Here is a 23,473-nt window from a genome sequence, read left to right as displayed (position 1 = left end):
TTAGCATGAACCATGTCTCCATTCAGAGACCTCAGTAGATTTGTTCTACAGATGCATGAAGCTGGAAAAGGCTACAGAAGCAAAAATCTTGAAGGCCATCAATTCAGAGTGAGAGATATCTACAAGAAAATTCAAGGAGGTTACTATCCCAAGGAGTGGTGTCCTGATAATTTCACTGCAAGAGCCCAACGGGCAATCCTGAAAGACGTGAGAGAGATGCTAAGGGATCTACAGGTTATTATATTTCAAAGGTTCACTTTTTTTTTTTTTCTCCCTTTACTCAATGTGCGTTAAAAAAAAAAAAAAACACAATCGGTACAACTGTTTTTAGTTGTGAAAAATATATACGGATTCCAGCTCTTCACAATATAAAGGCTTCTTTATTCAACCCCTTGTACCACATATACCGGGCTATCTTAGAGATACATGTAGTGTACTTCAAAATTTCCATCAATTCGCATGGCAAGAGGAATTTATATGGGTTACCGCCGATGTTAATTCATTGTATACTTATATTCCTCACCATCTGGCGATCGCAGCCTTGAAAAGGTTTTTAGATGTATTCAGCAACTATACCTTGGAACTTCAAGAATATATTTGTATCTGTACCGATTTTTTGCTTAAACACAACTTTTTTATGTTTAATAGTTCATATTATTTACAAATATCTGGAGTTTCAATGGGTGCCAAATTCTCGCCTTCAGTGGCAAATGTGTTTATGGCATGGTGGGAGAACAGTTTTTTATTTTCGGATGGCAACCTATATTTAATGTCGATGAAATGGTATGGACGTTTCATCGACGACGTGTTGTGGGTCTGGCAGGGTGATGCAAGAGATTTGATGCCATTTGTAGAATATTTGAATAGCTGTGTTCCCTCGATCAAACTTACCATGGTCAGCGATTATGTCTCGATTGTTTTTCTGGATCTTTTATTAGGGGGTGATCGAGAGAACCAGATAGTTTGTACCTGCACACATCGCAAAAATACTACGGGGAACACTTTACTCCATGCATCATCCTGCCGCCCCCCTCACGTAGCCGAGAACATCCATAAAGGGGAAATGTTGAGGGCGCGACGCAATTGCTCTTCCTTGAGTCTATTTGTGAAGGAAGCTACTGATATCTCAGCAAGGTTGCAGATTAGGGGATATTCGAAAGAGAATAATCGTAAGGCGATGGAATACGTAACATCGGTGGACAGAGATTCACTCATATTCGCTCGAACAAAGAATGCGAAGAAAAAGAAAAAAACAACTAAAAATGTTCGAGTTCGCACTCGGGATTCGAGCGAACCTGTAACTCTTGTAACAAATTATAGTGCCGAATATCCCCTGATCTGCAATATCTTGCGTAAACATTTTCCAGTGATAGGCTTTGATGAAGGTTGGGGAGATATCGCAGAGGCAGGTATTAGGTGCATTGTGAAAGAAGCACCAACCATTGCGCAAAAAGTTAGCCCTAGCCTTTTTGTGGAAAACGCAATGTGTGAACCAGTGTGGTTAATCACCAAGGGAAATCACAAATGTGGAAGTAAAAAATGTATATGTTGCTTACATATGTGTCAGTCAGTAAAGATGTTATTTCTACATCAAATGGTAGCACACATAAATTGCAACAATACATTAATTGCAACACGGAATATGTTGTTTATGTCATCACGTGTCGAGCTTGCGCGCTACAATATGTTGGATGCACAATAAATCAGCTCAAAGTGAGAATCCGTAAACATCTGAGTGACATCCCGCATGTTTTAACGCGCAATGTTTCAGCAGCCACGTCACACTTTGCAGTAGTACACAAGGGCGATACCTCTGCGTTTTATGTTCAAGGTGTTGAAAGAGTCACTATTCCAGCCAGAGGGGGAGATCGTAGGCAAAAATTATACAGTCGAGAAACATATTGGATGTTCAATCTTGGTACATGTATACCTAAGTGGTTAAATAGGAAGCATGACTTAACTTTACAATATAAATGATTTATTGGTTGGGAATTCCATCCCACCTGATTCGGATTATTTCTCTCATGACCATTAGTCTATGGCCACCTGGTATTCATTCCAGGTGATGGAAGTTGTCCAATCAGGTGGGTGAGGTTTCTTCTGACTGTGTATAAAATTGAGATTTTAGGTTTGTTTATTTGTCTTGATGAAGGGCTAAGATGTAACAGCCCGAAACGCGTCACAACTACGTACTGTCCTACTTTTTGATGTCTGATTTTAAGGAAGTTGAATAAAGAAGCCTTTATATTGTGAAGAGCTGGAATCCATATATTTTTTTCACATTTTGGTCCAGACTGAGTCCAGGTCTGAATATCCGTGCTCCACAAGGAGGTGAGAGCTGCAGTGATTTCTTCATTGTCTACTAACTGTTATTAGTTATACAAGTCACAATTCTACACAATCAGTAGACATTAGTAATTAATACAGAAAGCCAAGAAATTCCAAAGGGTTCACTTAGTTCTGAATCGATATTCACCTTGTTTTGACCGTTTAACGAAAGCTGGATAAACGCATCAGATAGCTGTGGGCCAAATGTCCATTTGTAAACAGGTATTCCACCCGATGCCTCCCACACATTAACCCTTGACTGAGCATGCATGTGTTCTGAATAGGGGAGAAAGCCACTGCAATGGGCGACATCTGAAGCACCTCCACTGCAAACAGGAATTAAAATCCACAGGAAAGACAAGCAGATTTTGCAGCAAATTTGTGTCATAATATCAATTCACCCTTTACGAGAAGCTGAAGGCATTGGGATGGGTGTACAGACTGCTGGAAGGTGAGAAAGACGTTCCTGACCCCCAATAAATGTGTTTTAAATCTTGTCCTCATCAGATCTTGCTTAGGGAGTCAAGTTGTGAAGAAAGAACCAAAATGGAAAATGGATCTTCAGTGGAATTCAGCTTTGAGCTCTTAGGCCTCCTAGAAATGGAAGGTCATAAAGTCCTCTACTGTGTCTTGTCTCTAGTGCTATACTTCACCATCATCGTCTTGAGCGGCTTCATTTTGTATTTGGTTCTAACTGAGGTGAGTCTCCATAAGCCTATGTACCTCCTCATATGTAATCTGCTCTGCAACGGGGTATTCGGGAGTTGCTCATTCTTTCCAAAGTTACTGATGGATCTGTCGACATCTTCAAAGACCACCTCCAGAGTCGGTTGCATCATTCAGTCCTTCAGTGTCTCAATTTTTGCTTTCTATGAAATCTTGACCTTCACCATCATGGCCTACGACCAGTACCTGGCTGTGTGCCATCCATTACAGTACATCACCCTGATGACCAACAAGAAAGTCGCTCACCTTCTGACCGCATCTCTGGTTGCTTCCATTATCGTGATCCTGGTGGCTATTCTCCTGACCACGAGGGTTCCTCTATGTGGGACACAGATCAAAAATATTTTTTGTGACAACATGTCTATATTTATTTTGGCCTGCACAGACACGTCCATTAATAACATCTATGGAGGGTTTATGATGACTACCTTGTTCCTCTTCTCTACGATCTTCATTGTCTTCTCATACATTAAGATCTATCTCATTTGTCGTAAGTTATCTCTAGAATCCAGTAAGAAGGCCATGCACACCCTCGTCACCCACCTAATCAACTTCTCCATCTTTCTCATCGGAGTCATATTTGTCTGCATTCGGTATAGAATTAGTAATTTCCATCTGCCCATTAGTGGTCACATCCTGCTGTCTACACCCACTCTGGTGTTACCTCCACTTCTCAACCCCCTGGTGTTTGGGATAAGGATGAAAGCTCTGAAGGCAAAAATGATTCTTCAAGTAATAAAGCTAAAAAGATTTACACATTTATAAAATCATAATTTTTTCCTATTAATTCAACCAAAAAGTATCTGACTATTACATTTTGGGGAATCAATGAACCCCACTGACCTATAACAGCCTCACTTATTTTACCAGAAAAAAATAAAATGCATGCTGAACAGGGTGGAGGAGCAGACCCTGCATATCCAAAGTCACAGATCCCTTGATAAAGGTCGACACCGACCGAAACATTGGGGTTGTACTGCTTAACTATTATATTGCTCGAATAATTCCTCTGGATGGAACAAAAAATGATGTATAAACTACTATGAATTAAAAACGATTAATTGATGAAATGCATATGGTGTGCCGTGGATTTCTCCTGTGAATCTATCGACGTCTGTCCTCTACGAGCACCCACCATCTAGGGTGTGCGGATCTCATATTTTCTCTTGTATAATCATACATTGTGCTGTCCTTTAACAGCAGAGCGTGAGCACAATGCGCATACACCCCATACGGTGCTGCCCATAATTATTCATACCCTTGGAAAATTTTGACTTAGTTACTTTTATTCAACCAGCAAGTAATTTTTTGGCGGGAAATGACATGGGTGTCTCCCAAAAGATAATAAGACAACGTACAAGAGGCTTTATTGTGAGAAAAAAAACATTTCTCAGCTTTTATTTACATTTGAACAAAAAGTGTCCAGTCCAAAATTATTCACACCCTTCACAATAATCAATAGAAAAGCCTTTATTGGCTATTACAGCAATCAGACGCTTCCTATAATTGCAGACCAGCTTTTTGTCTCCACAGGTATTTTTGCCCATTCATCTTTAGCAATGAGCTCCGAATCTTTCCGGTTGGAGGGTCTTCTTGCCGTCACCCTGATCTTTAGCTCCCTCCACAGATTCCCAATTGGGTTCAAGTCTGGACTCTGGCTGGGCCGCTCCAAACCGTTCATGTTGTTGTCTGCTAACCGTTTCTTCACCACTTTTGCTGTGTGTATTGGGTCATTGTCATGCTGAAACGTCCACTGGTGTCCAAGGTCACGTTTCTCTGCAGACTGCCTGATGTTGTCGTTGAGAATCCTCATGTATTGCTCTTTTTTCATGGTGCCGTTCACTGTGATTAGGTTCCTTGGTCCATTGGCTAAAAAACACCCCCGAAGCATTAGGTTCCCACCACCATGTGTGACAGTGGGGATGGTGTACTTTGGGTTGAAGGCTTCTCCTTTTTTAAGCCAAATGAAGGGAACATCATTGTGACCAAACAATTCAATTTTTGTTTCATCTGACCATAACACAGAAGACCAGAAGTCTTCTTTTTCTTCTCTGTCCAGATGAGCTTTTGCAAAAGGTCAAAACATTACTTGCTGGTTGAATAAAAGTAACTTTCGGTGAAAATTTGCCAGGGGTATGAATAATTATGAGCAGCACTGTAGATATGCATGACCCCCCCCCCTATGGCAGTCACTGCTTTGCTCACCAGCTGCTGGGGTAGCTCTGTCCCTCTACACAAGCTGCAGCCTGCTTGCTGGCTAGCCTCTTTCACTCTGCCTGTAGGGCGTGCATGCTCCCTCAGGCTCTTAAAAGGCCAGCGAGCATGCACCCCAAGCTTCAACAGTCAATGGTTGACATCTTGGAGTACTTAAGGCACCTTCCTCTGTAGAAATAGGTTCCTAGTGCTCTTGTGTCCTACTAAACTGTGATCATACATTTCTCTGACCATGTGCCGACTTCTTCCTGTTTCCCGGATTTGAACCTTCGCTTCCGATCTCCATATTGACCCTGTGCTGCCCACTGTTCTCAGAACTCCATAGAAATGAATGAAGCATGCTGGGGCTCGTAGCTGCACCACAGCTGGAGTGCCAGAGGTTAGCCATCACTGGTTTAGCCTTACCCCTCGGCACTCTGTAAGGTACCTGTCAATCATACAAAGAATAGTACAGGAGGTAGTGGCCTGGTGGTTCCGCTGCAGCGAAATCCAGATCCCTGTACAGGGGTTAAAGTGTGAAGGCCAGGGGACTGCTACTTAGGAGTAGTCCCAAGTAAAATCTGCTCGATTGACAGTGATTCCATGGATTTGTTGATGACTGAGAAGGTTTGTGAACGTTTGTAGAAGATCTGAAGTCAGGAGAACGGGATCCGTACAACCATAAGATGAAGAGCTTCGACTAAGGCCTCATTGCACACGACCGTTGTGTGCACCTGTGACCGTTGTTCCGTTTTCCGTGATTTTCTGCGGACCCATTGACTTTCAATGGGTCCGTTAAAAACTTGGAAAATGCACCGTTTGTCATCCGCCTCCGTGATCCGTGTATTCAAGTCAATGGGTCCGTGAAAAAACACAGATGCACACAAGATTGGCATCCGTGTCCGTGATCCGTAGGCTACTTTCATACAGACGGATCCGAAGATGGCCAGTGCAGCCGCCCCCCTCTATTGTATTATCATTGGTGGCCAGTGTGCAGCCTCCCCCCCCCCCCCCCGATCCTTGGTGGCAGCGGAGAGTTACGATCGGAGTCCCAGTTTAATTGCTGGGGCTCCGATCGGTAACCATGGCAACCAGGACGCTACTGCAGTCCTGGTTGCCATGGTTACTTAGCAATATTAGAAGCATCATACTTACCTGCTGCGCTGTCTGTGACCGGCCAGGAGCTCCTCCTACTGGTAAGTGACAGATCATTAAGCAATGCGCCGCACAGACCTGTCACTTACCAGTAGGAGGAGCTCCCGGCCGGACACAGACAGCGCAGCAGGTAAGTATGATGCTTCTAATATTGCTAAGTAACCATGGCAACCAGGACTGCAGTAGCGTCCTGGTTGCCATGGTTACCGATCGGAGCCCCAGCAATTAAACTGGGACTCCGATCGGAACTCTCCGCTGCCACCAATGATCGGGGGGGGGGGGGGGGAAGAGAGGGGAGGCCGCACACTGGCCACCAATGATATTACAATAGAGGGAGGGGGGGGGCGCACACTGGCCACCAATGATATTCAAACTGGGGAGGGAGGGGGGTCTGCCCCCTGCTGCCTGGCAGCCCCTGATCTCTTACAGGGGGCTATGATAAGCACAATTAACCCCTTCAGGTGCGGCACCTGAGGGGTTAATTGTGCTGATCACAGCCCCCTGTAAGAGATCGTTTGCTGCCAGGCAGCAGGGGGCAGTCTTGTACACAGTTCGTAGTATATTCTAACTTGAAGCGTCCCCATCACCATGGGAACGCCTCTGTGTTAGAATATACTGTCGGATCTGAGTTTTCACGATGTAACTCAAATCCGATGGTATATTCTAACACAGAGGCGTTCCCATGGTTATGGAGACGCTTCAAGTTAAAATATACCATCGGATTGGAGAAAACTCTGATCCGATGGTATATTAACTCCTGACTTTACATTGAAAGTCAATGGGGGACGGATCCGTTTGAAATTGCACCATATTGTGTCAACGTCAAACTGATCCGTCCACATTGACTTGCATTGTAATTCAGGACGGATCCGTTTGGCTCCGCACGGCCAGATCCTCCAAAAATTAAGGAAGACCCACGGACGAAAAAACGGTCACGGATCACAGACCAACGGAACCCCGTTTTGCGGACAGTGAAAAAATACTGTTGTGTGCATGAGGCCTAATTCAGTGTCTGAACTAAATGTTTATTCATGCTAAAGAATAAATTACATAATTAACCCTTAGGGACACGGCTTATTTACAGTAGTAACTTTTTTTTATCTCCGTATTTCAAAAACCCATAGCATTTTTTAGTTAGCCAAGCTGTATGGCCTTTTATTTTCGTGTGGGGACTGTAGTTTTTATTGATGCCAACTTTTTGATCACTTTTTATTGTGTCCTTTGGGAGCAGGAATAAATAAAATACAGCCGGTCATTTTTATTAATCTTTTTACACTGCTTACCCTGTGACATAAATAATTTATTGTACGGGTCATTAAGAATACAGCCATACAAATTATGTATATTTTTACCTTTTAAAAAAATAACTTTCAGCACAATTAGGCTACTTTCACACCTGCGTTTAGGTGCGGATCCGTCTGGTATCTGCACAGACGGATCCGCTCCTATAATGCAAACGCTTAGATCCGTTCAGAACGGATCCGTTTGCATTACCATGAAAAAAAAAAAAAAAAAATTATATTTTTTTTTTCATGATAATGCAAACGGATCCGTTTTGACTTTACATTGAAAGTCAATGGGGGACGGTTCCGTTTGAAAATTGAGCCATACTGTGTCAACTCTTCAAACAGATCCGTCCCCATTGACTTACATTGTAAGTCTGGACGGATCCGTTTGCCTCCGCACGGCCAGGCGGACACCCGAACGCTGCAAGCTGCGTTCAGGTGTCCGCCTGCTGAGCGGAGGACAAACGGTGTCAAACTGATGCATTCTGAGCGGCTCCGCATCCATTCAGAATGCATTAGGACGGATCCGTTCGGGGCCACTTGTGAGAGCCTTCAAACGGAACTCACAAGCGGAGCCCCGAACGCTAGTGTGAAAGTAGCCTAAAGAATTTCTGCTTTTTATTTTACTTGGATTTTTATTATATTTTTCTAAGCAATTTTTTGAAACATTTATTACTATCCCACTAGGGGACTTGAACATGCGATCCTCTAATCACTCATACTTCTGTATTGGGGTACTTTCACACTTGCGGCAGAGGATTCCGGCAATCTGGACGCAAGTGGATGGCATTTGTCAGACGGATCCAGATCCGTCTGACAAATGCATTGAAATACCGAATGCGTCTCTCTGGTGTCATCCGGAAAAACGGATCCAGTATAAAATTTTTTTTGCATTTTTAAAGATCGGCGCATGCACAGACCGGAAAGCCGGATCCGTTTTGCCGTAACACTTAATGCCGGATCCGGCACTAATACATTTCAATGTAAATTAATGCCGGATCCGGCATTCCGGCAAGTGATCAGTATTTTTGGCCGGAGGGGAAACTGCAGCATGGTGCGGTATTTTGTCCGTCCAAAAACCGTAAGAGGGACTGAACTGATGCATCCTGAACGGATTGCTCTCCATTCCGAATGCATTAGGATAAAACGGATGAGTTTTTTTCCGGTATTGAGCCCCTAGGACGGAACTCAATACTGAAAAACAAAAACGCTAGTGTGAAAGTACCCTTACGGTCTACTATGTAGGGTGGGGCACTGTAGAGGTCACTGTTATGGGAGGACACTGTGGATATCTTTTAATCACACACAAACATTAATTGAAATAGTTAAAATATACCTGTGCGAAGCCGGGTCCTTCTACTAGTGTCAGTATAAGGGCTTATGCACAAGAACGTATTTTCTTTCCGTGTCCGCTCAGGGTTTTTTTTTGCGGAACCATTCATTTCAATGGGTCTACCAAAAAAAACTCCACGTGCATTCCGTTTCTGTATGTTCGTTCCGCAAAAAATAAAATAAAAAATAGAACATGTTCTTTTATTGTCAGCATCATGGACAAGGATAGTACTGATCTATTAGGGGACAGCTGTTCCGTTTCAATAAAATATGGAATGCACACGGACGTCAGATGTATATTTCACGGACCGCAAAATACATACGTTCGTGTGCATGAGCCCTAAAACTGACTGGCAGCCTATCAGGCCCTGGAGGCCATTGTTAGCTCTTGGACTGCCATATCAACCCACTGGAAGCCTGCCATCGGGGAATCCCATGGTCCATGGCATAGGGCCCCCTCTAATGCCACGGTCAGCATTGACTGTGGCATCCAAGGGGTTAAAACATCCATCAGTGATAGTGTGCCAGCAGTACAATGCAGCACCTGCAGGTGATGGCGCAGGCACAGCTCCTGAGCCCACCCCATTCCTGTGCAGTAACAGTACGATGGCTCGCGCTAACTAGCTACTTGCCACAACTTATTGTGGACAACACTTCGATAATACCCAAGACGCTTCTGCTGCATCTCCTGTGGTGACTGCACTCAGTGTTTCTGCTGGTTTGTATTTGGGTATGGTGTCACGTGGAAGCTCGTGGTTGTTGGAGTCAGGTGCAGTTTTGTCCCCCCCACACAGGTTTTCTGGGACTAGGCTTCTTCTTTATTCTCTCCAGAGCTCAGCTATAGAATTTTTGGATGGTATACTCAAGGTGAGGCCACCACAGTAAAAGGTGAAAATGACATCTTACAAGAAAACAGCTTGCTAGCTTTTGATGCAGCAGACTGGCATTAAGTGATATCATCAAAACCTTCTCTGTAGACTCATCCGAAAAAAGTGATCCATTCAGGGTACTGCTCTTTGTATCCACCTGGTAGAGACTTTTTTTTTTTTTTTCACTTTTTTGACGTAATTATATTAAAAAGTTATGTCTGTCACGATATGGTCAGGCAAGGATTTTTTTTTTTATATTAGAACATAAAAATGATAAACCTTTGGTATGGCGCCGACCTGCAGAATGAGCATCTTATAGACAAGACTCGTAAATCATGGGCGCAATTGCGTTTTTTCAATTCTGCCCCGGTAATAATTTTTTCCACCTCCCAGAACATTGTATGGAATATGAAATAGTGCTAATAGAAAGTACAACTTATCCTGCATAAAAAAAAAAAAAAACGCCCTCATACGGCTGTGTGAACAGAAAAGTAAAAAAAAAGTTACTTTTTTGGAAGGCAGGAATGTAAAGAAAACTAAAATGCAACAGACGAAGTGGACAAACCTGTCTTGGGTAGACTCTACAGCTCCCCCTAGTTGTAGCTTCAGTTAGCTAGAATTTTGGCTTCTCAGTAGTGCGTTCTCCACCTTCGTACCTGAAGATGTCTTGTCGTGTCTTGGACTACATCGCTGACCATTCTGCTGCATCTCCTGAAGGACATGGGTGGTTCCCATCACCAGTGTCCTCTCTTCTGATCTCATGTCCAAATATAGGTCGGTGGTGGGTGACAAACTGTCTGCCATGGATGATCCTGACCAAGACCTCGACCTCCCCAATACACGTAAGGCCTTCGAGTCTCGATGTAGACTGTATATAGGCGCATTGCAAAAGTAATCATCCCCACATCCAATTATAACCAGAGTTTATTTGCACACCAGTTACACAAAATATCACAATAAAAAATAAAAAAAAACACAACAATGCGCTAACGGCAACAGAATTGTGTACAAAATAATTATCCCTATTCTGAGGTAAACATGAAAGAACAGGTCTATACGGCAGAGCTGAACGTCTCGATGTGTCAAGGAAAAACATGGTGGCTTTCTGCCACACCTGGGCTGTATGTGATATTAAAGCAGGTTAAAGTGACCGGGGGGTGGTGTGATACCACTCACCGCCTGTGGACTGGTGGGAAAAAAAAAAAAGCTGCCGTTTTTTTTTTTTTTATTCTGACACCCCCTTTAAAGCTCGTTTGAAGTGTAACTGTGTACAGAGAGGTCCGTCGGGGTTTACACCCACAGCCAAGTTGTCCTTTCAGGGGGTTGTCCAGATGATTTTTATTTTTTAAAGCCTCACCTTCCCGACCCCCCGCTGCTCTCTACTTCTCTGACCCTCTTGACACAGGAAATAAACAAGTCAGCCGATCGCTGACCACAGTGGTGACCCGCCTCTGCCAGGATTGGCTGAGCGGCCATGTGTCGACAGGGACCGGCGGGGGAACGGGGAGTATGACTTACCCAATTATTATTTTAAGACTAGACAACCCCTTTAAATACAGCATAACGAATTGTGATATGTGGGGTGGTCTTCATGTGACAACCCCTTTAACCGGGAACTTGGGGTGGTCTAGAACTTTTACTGACCATACCCTTGAACGCAGTCTCTGACGTAAACATAACCAAGACTGGAGTTATACGGCATGATAGTGAATAAGGTCACATCGCAAACCGCAAGTTGTCACGGTCCAAAATTCACAAGAAGATCTGCATCTCGTGACTGAGCACAGCGAGGCCCCATTCAATTTCATTAACACTCCAATGAAATTTACGGCAAATGTCGCAGCCAACGTCGCCGTGCTTAACTGTATGGGATGCAAACCTCCTAAAATCAAAAAGGTACAGGTCTCGAAACCTGGTCAGAGACTCAGAAGAACCATCACTTGTCTAAAGCCAACCATAACTGGTCTTCTCAAACTCCTAGGAAACTGGAGATGGTGAGAACATCGATGACCTCGGTAAGTCACCACCGAAGAGGTCGAAGAAGTCTTTGGGTAAACAGGACAACAGACTCGTGGGGAGAAGACATCCAGTGCTAAGCAGAATGTGAAAGCTTCGCGAGAAGCACCTTATAAAGTCACGGAGACGCCAATAAGGGCTCATGCACACGACCACTGGCAGTTTTGCAAATTGCGGATCCACAAAACATAGATGCCTACTCCATATTTTACGGAACGGCCGGCCCCTTATAGAGGGTGCCTCATAGGTGTGCTGTCCGCATCTTTTGCGGCCCCACTGAAGTCAGCGAGTCCACATCTGACTTTAAAAAAATGCAGATCGGATGCGGATAAAAAAAGTACATGTCAGTGCATGAGCCCTAATGAAGATTAAATCAATGTAAAGAAAGCAATATAACAATCTGGCTATAACCTAGGCACATTGCAGCGCCCCCTAGAGGATGCTGCGTCCATATATAGACAAGAGCAGTGCAATGAGACATAGTGCAATGAGACATAGTGCAATACAACCCCGGGCCGGCCGCTTCTCCAGACCTCGGGGAAGCCATTATGAATCACAGTGCAAAAAGCTTCAATAGAGACACATGGAGCCCGGTCACTGTACGGGCACAGCGCGCCCGGACACCCAGCGGGCAGCGACTGCCCACGGGCATCCTCAAGATGGCTACGCAGAGCAGTGACGAGTGGTTACTCCGACATTGAGAGGTCAACCACCCGAAGAGCCACCAAGCTCCTACTACCAACATACAGGTCAAAGCTACATGTGATGTGCCCACAGCTTGTACTGGTGTAGAGCTTCGTACTCCAGTTACATCAAGAGCTGCATTCAAAATTCTTTTGGCTGCCTGAATAGCTTGGCTGAGCTCCCACAATGCACTATGGATTATACTATAATCATGTACAGTGAGTGGTGCAAACACTACATCTCCCACAATGCTTCTTAGTGTATAGAAATCATTAAATATCCATTATTCTGAATGCAGCTTCGGTGGTGACTGTACCACAAGACAGGATGTGGCGGTGGCTGCAGCTCTGGATGTGACTGGAGTACAAGAGAACATTACATGTGGATTTCACCTGTACACTGGTGGAGCTGCCTCTCCAGGGCGGACCGACGCAGCAGCTTTATACTTCTGATGTGGGCTCTGCAGTGGTTCTTCCTGCGGCGGGGAAGGATTGTACTGGATATAAAGCGCAGAGAACACCGGCAAGATCACGTCCGATGTGATCCATGTAGTGGATGCTCAGAGCCGACGCGTTTCATATCTGATGTCGCATATGAGAGCGGAGAGGGATGGACTGCGCCAAAATCACCGCTCAGAAGAATGAGGGACCAGGAGCACCCCGGGGAGAACCGGCCCAGTCCCATCCCACCATATCATTAACAGTTAGCCATTTTCAAGAATTCTGCTTGCCGTCAGTGATTGGAAACACTGTTACTATTCAGAGGCTGATCCATTCCTGTCTGCACAGCTGAGTATTTGTCACAAATGTCACTGCTGGCCATCCCGGGCCTCAGCATCTTGAACGCTAAGGCCTGCGATTGGCAGCAGCGGTCACAGGACCCAGCCTGCGTAGACAGGCCCGCGGACGGGCGAGTCTCTCTTTACGTTCAGGGGCTTGAGGGGCACAGGTCCGGCCCAAAGGACTTGATGGCTCCAAAAGCTGGAAACCCCTTGAATTGTAAAAAACGTGTCCTGAAACAACTTCTCACAGCTGAGGGTGGGTTACAATGTGTCAGCGGTAGCTGGACTCCAGGCCTACACATTTCACCTGCGCTGAAACACTGCAGCAAGCAATTGGGCCAGGAGTGATTTACCAAACGCTCAGGACTAGGTCAGGGGGCAGCTCTTTACGCCCTGACACTGGAAGCAAGCAGAGATCTTGAAAACGGTAAGGACTCTATACACAAAGGGGAGATTTATCGAAACTGGTATAAAAGGAAAACTGGCTTAGTTGCCCATGGCGTCCAATCAGAGCTTCTTTGGAAAATGAAAGGTGGACTCTGATTGGTTGCTATGGGCAACTAAGCCAGTTCTACTTTACACCAGTTTTGATAAATCTCCCCCAAAGTCTATTAGAAATCTTCACCTGCACAAGTCTGGACCGGTCCTTCAAGCAGAGTTCTCCTCGTCATACAGTTCACAACAGGTTAAGTCTGGATCAGTGGTCTCCAACCTGCGGCCCTCCAGCTTCTGCAAAACCACTACTCCCTGTATGCTGGGGGTTGTAGTTTCGATTCCCAGTCGACCGTTGCCTCAACGCAATCAAACAAAAACCTCAAAGGCAAAAAAAATAACAAAAAAACAACAACACACCTTCCTCCAGCCGCAGGAGAAGCTCCGAGCAGCGCAACAAAACGAATGTGACATAATACTCGACAGAAGCGGCCAGAAGACCCAGCGCCCGGACCGGCGCCAGCGCTCGTGGCGCTTCCACTGGGATAAAAAAAAAAAAAAAAGCAATAAAATTAACACAAAACAGGAACAAAACTACAGAAAAGTGACACTTTTTTTTTAGGTGGTCGCGTCATGTCCACGCAGTGACCTCCTGCGTTCTCAGAGGCTGCGGACGCCATTCGTGGTCCCTGATGGATGGGTAGAACTCATCAGTGTAAGCTCCGCCCTTCACAATGGCGGCTGCCACTAGTTGGCGCACTTTTGAAAGAACACTTGCTAGGACTGGCCGCTTATCAAAGCTCAGAGGTCACGCAGACGCCGCACATCTGGCGACGCTCATCTCTTTGCTAAGTAAACTAGACAGGTTCCCTTGTTTCCCATGATGCTCCAGACGATGCTAACGTCTATGGCAGGGGTCGGCAACCTCCGCACTCCAGCTGTTGTGAAACTACGACTCCCAACATGCATACTGGCTCTGTTCTTCTAAGACCTCTTATAGACATGAATGGAGCATGCTGGGAATTGTAGTTTCACAACAGCTGGAGTGTCGAAGGTTGCTGGCCCCTGGTCTATGGCCTTGATAGGGGGTATTCACTGGTCACCTATTTGGTAAGCTTTGATATTTAAAGGGCACCAGTCCTGCAACCATATCCCTTATAGAACGCTGGAAATTTCGGCAGAGATCGGCGCCTCGTCTCTCCAACGAAGACATGAAAAGTCATTTGGTCGTAAGCGGACAAACCAAACACAAACAACGTCAAACTGATAAACCTTAAACTGAGGGGGGGTGCACTGTCACTTTAAGAAACGTGTCCACAGAGTAATGATACGGCTCGTCCATTGTATCACGCACCCGCCCTGCAGCAGTTACCACAGACACTACCCACAATGCTTTGCAGCAGGATCACACATGGAAGAGCTTTGCATTGAACATGTCTGGACAGTTTTACGTTATTTCACTGCCGTTCCGGCCGATCTGCGCTGCTGACGTGTAACATGGAGGCTGCACAGAGCAGGGTCGGAGATACCGGGGCCGGGCATCCTCATACAGATTACGCCCTCCAGATCAGGCCGTTCTTACTGGGTTCCAGGAACTCCTCCACCAGAGCCCGGATGACCTTCTTCAGCTCCTGCTCAAGGAACGACCTGTCACTGCAGAGAAATAGAGATGTCAGAGACAACCAAAGGACCCACGAGGGTCCCAAGGGACAACCAAAGGACCCACGAGGGTCCCAAGGGACAACCAAAGGACCCACGAGGGTCCCAAGGGGCAGCCAAAGGACCGCCAAGTGTCCCAAGGGGCAGCCAAAGGACCGCCAAGTGTCCCAAGGGACAACCAAAGGACCGCCAAGTGTCCCAAGGGACAACCAAAGGACCGCCAAGTGTCCCAAGGGACAACCAAAGGACCGCCAAGTGTCCCAAGGGACAACCAAAGGACCGCCAAGTGTCCCAAGGGACAACCAAAGGACCGCCAAGTGTCCCAAGGGACAACCAAAGGACCGCCAAGTGTCCCAAGGGGCAGCCAAAGAACCCACGAGGGTCCAAGGGGCAGCCAAAAGAACCCACGAGGGTCCAAGGGGCAGCCAAAAGAACCCACGAGGGTCCAAGGGGCAACCAAAGAACCCACGAGGGTCCCAAGGGGCAGCCAAAAGAACCCACGAGGGTCCAAGGGGCAGCCAAAGAACCCACGAGGGTCCAAGGGGCAGCCAAAGAACCCACGAGGGTCCAAGGGGCAGCCAAAGAACCCACGAGGGTCCAAGGGGCAACCAAAGAACCCACGAGGGTCCAAGGGGCAACCAAAGAACCCACGAGGGTCCAAGGGGCAGCCAAAAGAACCCACGAGGGTCCAAGGGGCAGCCAAAGAACCCACGAGGGTCCAAGGGGCAGCCAAAGAACCCACGAGGGACCAAGGGGCAGCCAAAGAACCCACGAGGGTCCAAGGGGCAGCCAAAGAACCCACGAGGGTCCAAGGGGCAGCCAAAGAACCCACGAGGGTCCAAGGGGCAGCCAAAGAACCCACGAGGGTCCAAGGGGCAGCCAAAGAGCCCATGATGGTCAAAGGTGCAAAAAAGGACCCATAATGGTACAACAGGCAACAAAGGATCCATAAGGGTCCAAAGGTGACTTTTGAAAAAGTAGCTACAGTTCCAGTGCTGAGAAAGGGAGAAGACTTACCCCTGGCCAGGGACCCCGCACATCTCAGCATAGTACTTGATCTTTGGTTCTGTCCCGCTTGTTCTCATGGTAGCCACACATCCATTCTGAAACGTGAAGGTGATCATCTGACTGTTTTTACTGACCGGAAGCAGCTGCAAGAGACAACCTAGCATGAGACATACTGGATTGCTATACGCACCCACGAGACTTCCCCGATACCAGCGCACTCTACAGCGTACAGAAAGCACTTGGGCCATTTTTTTTACTACTTCAGGTGACTGTAAAGGCGACACTTCCCACAATGCAAATCACCGTTCAGCAGAAATAAGCAGCGGATGCTGGGAGTTATGTGCTGCGCTTACACATTTCTTATTCTGCTGACTGCTGTCGTATCCCATCGTTACGTCCCGCACATGAAGGATGCCGTACACCCCACACGCCTGCGGGTACTGCTTGGGACCGCTGTAATTCCGCAGCCGTTCAAATATCCTTTTGATGGTGGGCGGATCGTGGCACAGGAAATAAGACGTCTGTGAAATGTGATAACCGTATCTGGAAATGGGCGAGAAGAAAACGGAGATGAGTCTGAGGCATGATGGGAAAGCAACATCTACATCCTACAGACACAAGGACCTAAGGGTAGAAGGATGGCAGGCTTGAGGGTCACACAAGTCTTTGGAGAAGGTGTATTGACAAGGACAGATGGCCTCCTGCGGCAAGGGTCAAAAACGGAGAGAGGACTCTGATCTTAACCGTTTAACCCCTTAACTGCTGTGGTTAATATAGGTTGGCTTCATCAAAATTATCACAACTTTGTTATCAAGGTAAATAAAGTTGAAAGGGTTTCCGTCACCAGTTTCATTGCATTAGGTCCCATTCACACCACCGTAAGGGCTCCGTGTTCGTGCTGCGGACCTCAAATAACGGTCCGCATCGCGCAGGCACCAGCCATGTGCACTCCGTAGTGCGGACCAACTGATTTGAATGGGTCCGTGATCCACAAGATATGTAGAGAGATAGGACATGTTGTATCTTTTTGCCAAATGCCATTCAGGTCAATGGGTCATGGAGTGCACGTGGCTGGTCCCGTGCATTGCAGTCCGCAGCACGTGCACGGAGCCCTTAGATTCATCTGAATGGGGCTTTACACCGGCTAACCGTAGGCCTATGCGCTGGTCGGCAGAATTGAGCTTGGGTCCGATCCAGACATGTGGCCGGTCGGAGAAAAAAATACTATTTTAATATATGAAGATGAGCCTCTGGAGCAACGGGGGCGTTGCCGCTACTCCTAGGGCTCTGCTGTCAATGCTGCTGCTCCTCCGCACTTTGACAGGGCCAGGCACCGTGGACGTCATCCCACCGACACAGGAGCGGGAAGAGGCTGATCGGCATTTCTATTCTGTCCTGTGTCCATTACTGAACCGCACGGATGACGTTCACAATGCCTGGCCCTGTCAATCAAAGTGCAGGGGGGGGGTGGCAGCAGCCGGGAGAATGGAGCCTCTAGGTGCAAAGGCAATGCCCCCATTGCTCCTACAGGCTCTTTTACACATATTAAAACTTTGAGGATGGGACCAAAACTCACAAAAAAATAAAAAGTATTTCCATAAAAACAGCATGAACAAACTAAGGCGACTTTCACACTGGCGTTTTGAATTCCGTTTGCGAGATCCGTTTCAGGGCTCTCACAAACGGTTCAAAATGGATCAGTTCAGCCCCAATGCATTCTGAATGTATAAGGATCCGTTCAGAATGCATCAGTTTGCCTCCGTTCAGCCTCCATTCCGCTCTGAACGCAGCTTGCAGTGTTCGGGTGTCCGCCTGGCCGTGCGGAGCCAAACGGATCCGTCCTGACTTACAATGTAAGTCAATGGGGACGGATCCGTTTTCACTGACACAATATGGTGCAGTTGAAAACGGATCCGTCCCCCATTGACTTACATTGTAAGTCAGGACGGATCAGTTTTGACTTAGACTTTTTTTTATGAATAATGCAAACAGATCAGTTCTGAACGGATACAAGCGTTTGCATTTATAGGTGCGGATCCGTTTGTGCAGATGCCAGACGGATCCGCACCTAACGCTGGTGTGAAAGTAGCCTAAGGTAAAAACAATACAACAATATTGGGTATCTCTATAAAAACTGAGATGGTTGCCCCAAAAAACAGGATTTTTCTTCTGTTCATGGGGGGGGGGCGACGAGACACACACACAGGATAGACCATGGGTATAGCCGCTGCCACTAAGCATAAAAGTGTTCAATCCTCCCACAGGCACTGAGTTAGATCAATGTGTTCCAGAGCAGGAGGTGGCGAACAGGAGCCACCAGAGGGCGCCCTGAACAGAGCCGACCCTGGAGAACAGGTCAGAGACCCACAGATCTTGAATTTTGTGTAGAGATGACCAGGTAGCCTTCTTCTACCCCATGTAGGGCAGATGCTTGGTGACGCACCCACCAGGAAGCTCCCAGGGAGTGGGTGGAATGCGTGGAAACCTCGAAGAGGGGCTTCCAGTCTTTAGAATGGTTAGCCTCAGAAATGGCAAGAATCCAATGGGAGATGGTGGATTTAGACACCTCCAGACCCTTCGAGGACAATTAACAGAGAGTCTGATCTCCAAATGGTAGAGGTGACGGAAAGGTAAGTGCAAACTGCAACGTATGTCGGGCCTGTGCCTGTGCCTTGGCCTGAGATGGCTCAGGACAAAAAGAGGTGAAACAAGGGATTTACATGACAAGGTCACAAGCTTCGACATCCTACGAATGGAGGTGACCACGACCATTCGTAGGAGCCTCAAGGACAGGGCTGAGGTCCTTGTGAGGTAAAGGGCCACACCCTTGAGGAAGGTGCAACTAGGAGAACTGTTGCCCTTGGGACGCCGGAATAGGATTGACAGTGCGGAAACCTGTCCCTTGAAGGAACTAAGGCCCAACTATAGGAATGACCAGTGCGTCCACTGCCAGAGCAAGAGGATTGCGTGACCGAGCGACAAAGACGGGAATTTGACCGTAGAGGCGGGATGCCACGAGATCCATGTCTGGAAGTCTCCAACCATAGTATATCTCCTGAAAGAGCTAAGGATGAAGTGCCCCATTCTCTTGGATCTATGCGTTCTCAGCCTAGAAAATCTGCAATCCAGTTGTCCACGTCTGGAATGTGGACGGCCAACAGGGCTGGCACATGAATCTCTGCCCAATATCATCAGACATCTCTGTCATGGCTTCCAGGCATCATCTTCCTCCCTGAAGTTTGAGGTACGCCACTGCAGTCGAGTTGTCTGTCCTGGGCCTTATTTGGATTCTAAATCTCAATGATTTGAGTGAATACATTTTAGGCAGCGAAACAAGAACCCGTCTCGGTTTCTGTGACCTGTAGAGTCGACCACGGCTGAAATGAGACTGTCCACCATAGAGGAGAGGCTGGATGAGCGCTCTTCATCCGGAGTGTGCTCTATGTCTGAAATCTCCCCTTCTGAGCAACTGGGGGTGAAATGGAAGATCTTGGGGAAACAGAGTGAGATAAGAGATGGGGGGTTCTTAGGGAGTCCTCTCTGGACATGGAGGAAGGGCCCTCAGAGTCGGGGGGGGTCTCTGGCTGCCGCTTAGCATCTTCACAATGGCTTTTTTCAGTCTGGAGGCATAATGGATTGATCAGAATGTGAGCGTCACTAAAGGGTAGCGGGAAGCAGACGTAAGAGGAGCAAACACGGAGCAGCATCCAGACTTCGCCCCTGTGGGAGGAGCAAACATTTCTATGCATTTTTAAGTATCCACCTCCTAGTGGCAGCCGCTATATCCATGGTCTATCCTAGGTCCCCCCCCCCATGATACGGATGAGAAAGAGGTTATTAGCCCCTTCCCGACATCCACTAAAAGTACAGCAGATGTCGAGTCTTTAAAGACCGTGCCCACTTCGGAGCGGAGCGCCACAGCAGACACCAGGGGATAATGTCCCCAATCTGCGCTAATGCCAATTGCGGACATTTAACCCCTCATATGCGCTGGTCAAATGTGACCACGACATCTGAGAGGCCGAAAACATGGAAGCGCGCACGCGCGCGTGTGTGTGTGTGTCGGGCAGGAACGCCTCCGGGACAAGGTTGTGGAAGGCGTTCCATAGAAGTAATAAGCCAGATCCTGTACTAGGCTTCTAGGCATATTACAATTCAGGCCAGCAGGTGGCACTATTCTATATAAAATTGCAATCTAATGGTTGCTTTTTTCCCAAAATAAAAACATTATAGGCATTGCCGCGTCCAAAAACCTATCCCATATTGTGAATGGCGTAACGGAAAAAAATCAAAATGGCTGATTTGCCATTTTTTTCCTCACTTCACCTCCCAATGTAACAAAAAGTGATCAAAAAGTCATACCCACCCCAAAACTGTATCAGTAAAAAACTATAGCTCGTCACACACCTCCGTACACAACTGTAAAAAAGTTCTAGGGGAATATGGCGATGAAAATAAAAAAATATATATTTTTTTTTCTTTTCAGTATTAAAACACAAGAAAAACTATAGAAATGTGGTATCACTGTAAGAATGGAATTGCAGAATGAAGAGCACAGCTCAGTGCTACCACGTAGTGAACGCCCTAAAAACAAAACCCACAGAACTGCATTTCTTTTCCAATTCCACCACATTTGGAATTTTTTTCCAGCTCCCCAACTACAGCATATATGCAATAGTAAATGGTGCCATTAGAAAGTACAACTTGTCCGCAAATATCAAATCCTCCTGCGGCTATGTGAACGGAAAAGTTAAAAAGTTATGGCTCTTGGAAGGCGGGAATAATTTTTTTTTAAAAAAAATTCAAAAACAGAAAATTGCTCCATCAGGAAGGGGTTAAGTATTATAACTCATCCCGAAAAAAACAGGCTCTGGTACACGCAACTGGAAAACTAAAAAGTCTTGCCTGTCGGAGCGGAATTCTGACTTCTGACCACCAGGTGTCACTGTTGCCCGCACAGAACTCTATACACTGGCGTCAGCCTTCACAAATGAATGAAAACCTGTAATGTCCTTGGGGCTTCTCACCACGTTCAAGATCTCTGTCGCAGTCCGTGAATAAAAACATTTCTGTTTACACTCAGAGGCCGGAAAGTCGTCCTGACCCAGTGCTGCACATGTGGTTAAGAGTCCAGGACAGAGGAGCTGCAGAGACTGGGACCGGTTTGGTTTTCAGCTTCTGAATGTGAATAGTATAGTAATCTCTTCATTCACTGACAGCCAGCAGGGCTCTTTAAAAATGGGGAAGAATTAAAACACACGGGTACATCAGAAATCTTCAGAACATCCCACTGCTTACGTCTCGTATATCTGGACGAGCTGCTGTGCCAGGTTCATGCCGACGCTGTCCAGAAACGTCGCCATCTCCGCAACAACAGCGGCCGCGCTCACTCCGTCCTTGTCCAGCACGGCCGTCCCACACATGTAGCCTTGAAGGAAATCAGAGAGGTAATTATCAGAATTAGGGCTCTTTCACACTTGCGTTGTTCTTTTCTTCCGGCATAGAGTTCCGTCGTCGGGGCTCTATGCCGGAAGAATCCTGATCAGGATTATCCTAATGCATTCTGAATGGAGAGAAATCCGTTCAGGATGCATCAGGATGTCTTCAGTTCCGGACCGGAACGTTTTTTGGCCGGAGAAAATACCGCAGCATGCTGCGCTTTTTGCTCCGGCCAAAAATCCGGAACACTTGCCGCAAGGCCGGATCCGGAATTAATGCCCATTGAAAGGCATTGATCCGGATCCGGCCTTAAGCTAAACGTCGTTTCGGCGCATTGCCGCATCCGACATTTAGCTTTTTCAGAGTGGTTACCATGGCTGCCGGGACGCTAAAGTCCTGGCAGCCATGGTAAAGTGTAGTGGGGAGCGGGGAGCAGTGTACTTACAGTCCGTGCGGCTCCCGGGGCGCTCCAGAGTGACGTCAGAGCGCCCCATGCGCATGGATGACGTGATCACATGGATCACATGATCCATGAGCTTGGGGCGCTCTGACGTCATTCTGGAGCGCCCCGGGAGCCGCACGGACTGTAAGTATACCGCTCCCCCGCTCCCCGCTCCTACTATGGCAACCAGGACTTTAATAGCGTCCTGGGTGCCATAGTAACACTGAACGCATTTGGAAGACGGTTCCGTCTTCAAATGCTTTCAGTTCACTTGCGTTTTTCCGGATCCGGCGTGTAATTCCGGCAAGTGGAGTACACGCCGGATCCGGACAACGCAAGTGTGAAAGAGGCCTTATATCGCAGATTACACTGACTTGTAAACATCTCAGCTGCCACTAGGGGGCAACCTCTGTGCTGATCCTATTCGGGTGAATAGGAGACATATATGACCGCACATAGATCGCCCTCTAGTGGCAGCAGTGTATGAAGCAGCTGCACGGAGAAGAGCAGCCGTTTACTTCCCCTGCAGCACCCCCACAGGGGAAATAAAGTACTGCATCGTACTGTCTGTGTGATCCAGGGAACGCCACTCTTTTTAACCCTTTAAGCACTAGCCCATTTCCGACCTCACGTCAAGAGACGTAACTATTGTAGTTCTGTCGATTTAGCCGTGCGAGGGATTGTTTTATGTGGGCCAGGTTATGACAGGCCTCGGATCTAAAGGGATATAAGATAGGGGACCAAACTTATTAGTCCCCCCAATTGGTGCCAGGACTGGACGCGATTCTGAAGAACCGCTCCAAGCGGCTGCTGTAGAAACACTACATGGCAGCCGTTAAGGGGTTAAAGGGGTTGTCTCATCATGGACAATGGGGGCATATCGCAAGGATATGCCCCCATTGTCTTATAGGTGCGGGTCCCACTGCTGGGACCCGCACCAATATCGAGAACGGAGCCCCCAAAGTGAAGGAGGGCGCACTGCACATGCGCAGCAGCCCTCCATTCATTTTTTATGGGGCCGGTGAAAATAGCCAAGCGCTGGCTCGGCTATTTCCGTCGGACTCATAGAAATTAATGGGAGCGGGGGCCGTCGCATGCGCGGTGCGCTCCCATTCACTTCTAT

At 47.1% G+C, this 23,473-nt stretch overlaps 2 protein-coding genes across 2 annotated transcripts in view; one reads left to right on the top strand and one right to left on the bottom strand.

The window, feature by feature from the left end:
• Positions 1-2,447: 2,447 nt before the first annotated feature.
• On the top strand, positions 2,448-3,819 carry LOC120994073 (olfactory receptor 51L1-like). The gene has a single exon (XM_040422531.1). It carries the CDS (start codon positions 2,809-2,811, stop codon positions 3,817-3,819), a length of 1,011 nt encoding a protein of 336 aa, XP_040278465.1. The 5' UTR covers positions 2,448-2,808.
• Positions 3,820-10,795: 6,976 nt separating this feature from the next.
• PGM2L1 (phosphoglucomutase 2 like 1) overlaps positions 10,796-23,473 on the bottom strand; it is a 29,356-nt gene continuing 16,678 nt past the window's right edge. Inside the window, exons 11-15 of the mRNA XM_040426550.1 lie at positions 21,768-21,897; positions 16,823-17,012; positions 16,479-16,612; positions 13,612-15,455; positions 10,796-13,579 (exon numbers count right to left, since the gene is read on the bottom strand). Of these exons, the coding sequence (XP_040282484.1) occupies positions 15,356-15,455; positions 16,479-16,612; positions 16,823-17,012; positions 21,768-21,897 (554 nt within the window). The 3' untranslated portion in view covers positions 10,796-13,579; positions 13,612-15,355. The remainder of the gene's footprint in view (positions 13,580-13,611; positions 15,456-16,478; positions 16,613-16,822; positions 17,013-21,767; positions 21,898-23,473) is intronic.

Source organism: Bufo bufo, chromosome 3 (assembly GCF_905171765.1).
Source record: "Bufo bufo chromosome 3, aBufBuf1.1, whole genome shotgun sequence".
NCBI classification, from domain to species: domain Eukaryota; kingdom Metazoa; phylum Chordata; class Amphibia; order Anura; family Bufonidae; genus Bufo; species Bufo bufo.
This window is presented reverse-complemented; position numbering and strand designations above follow the sequence as displayed.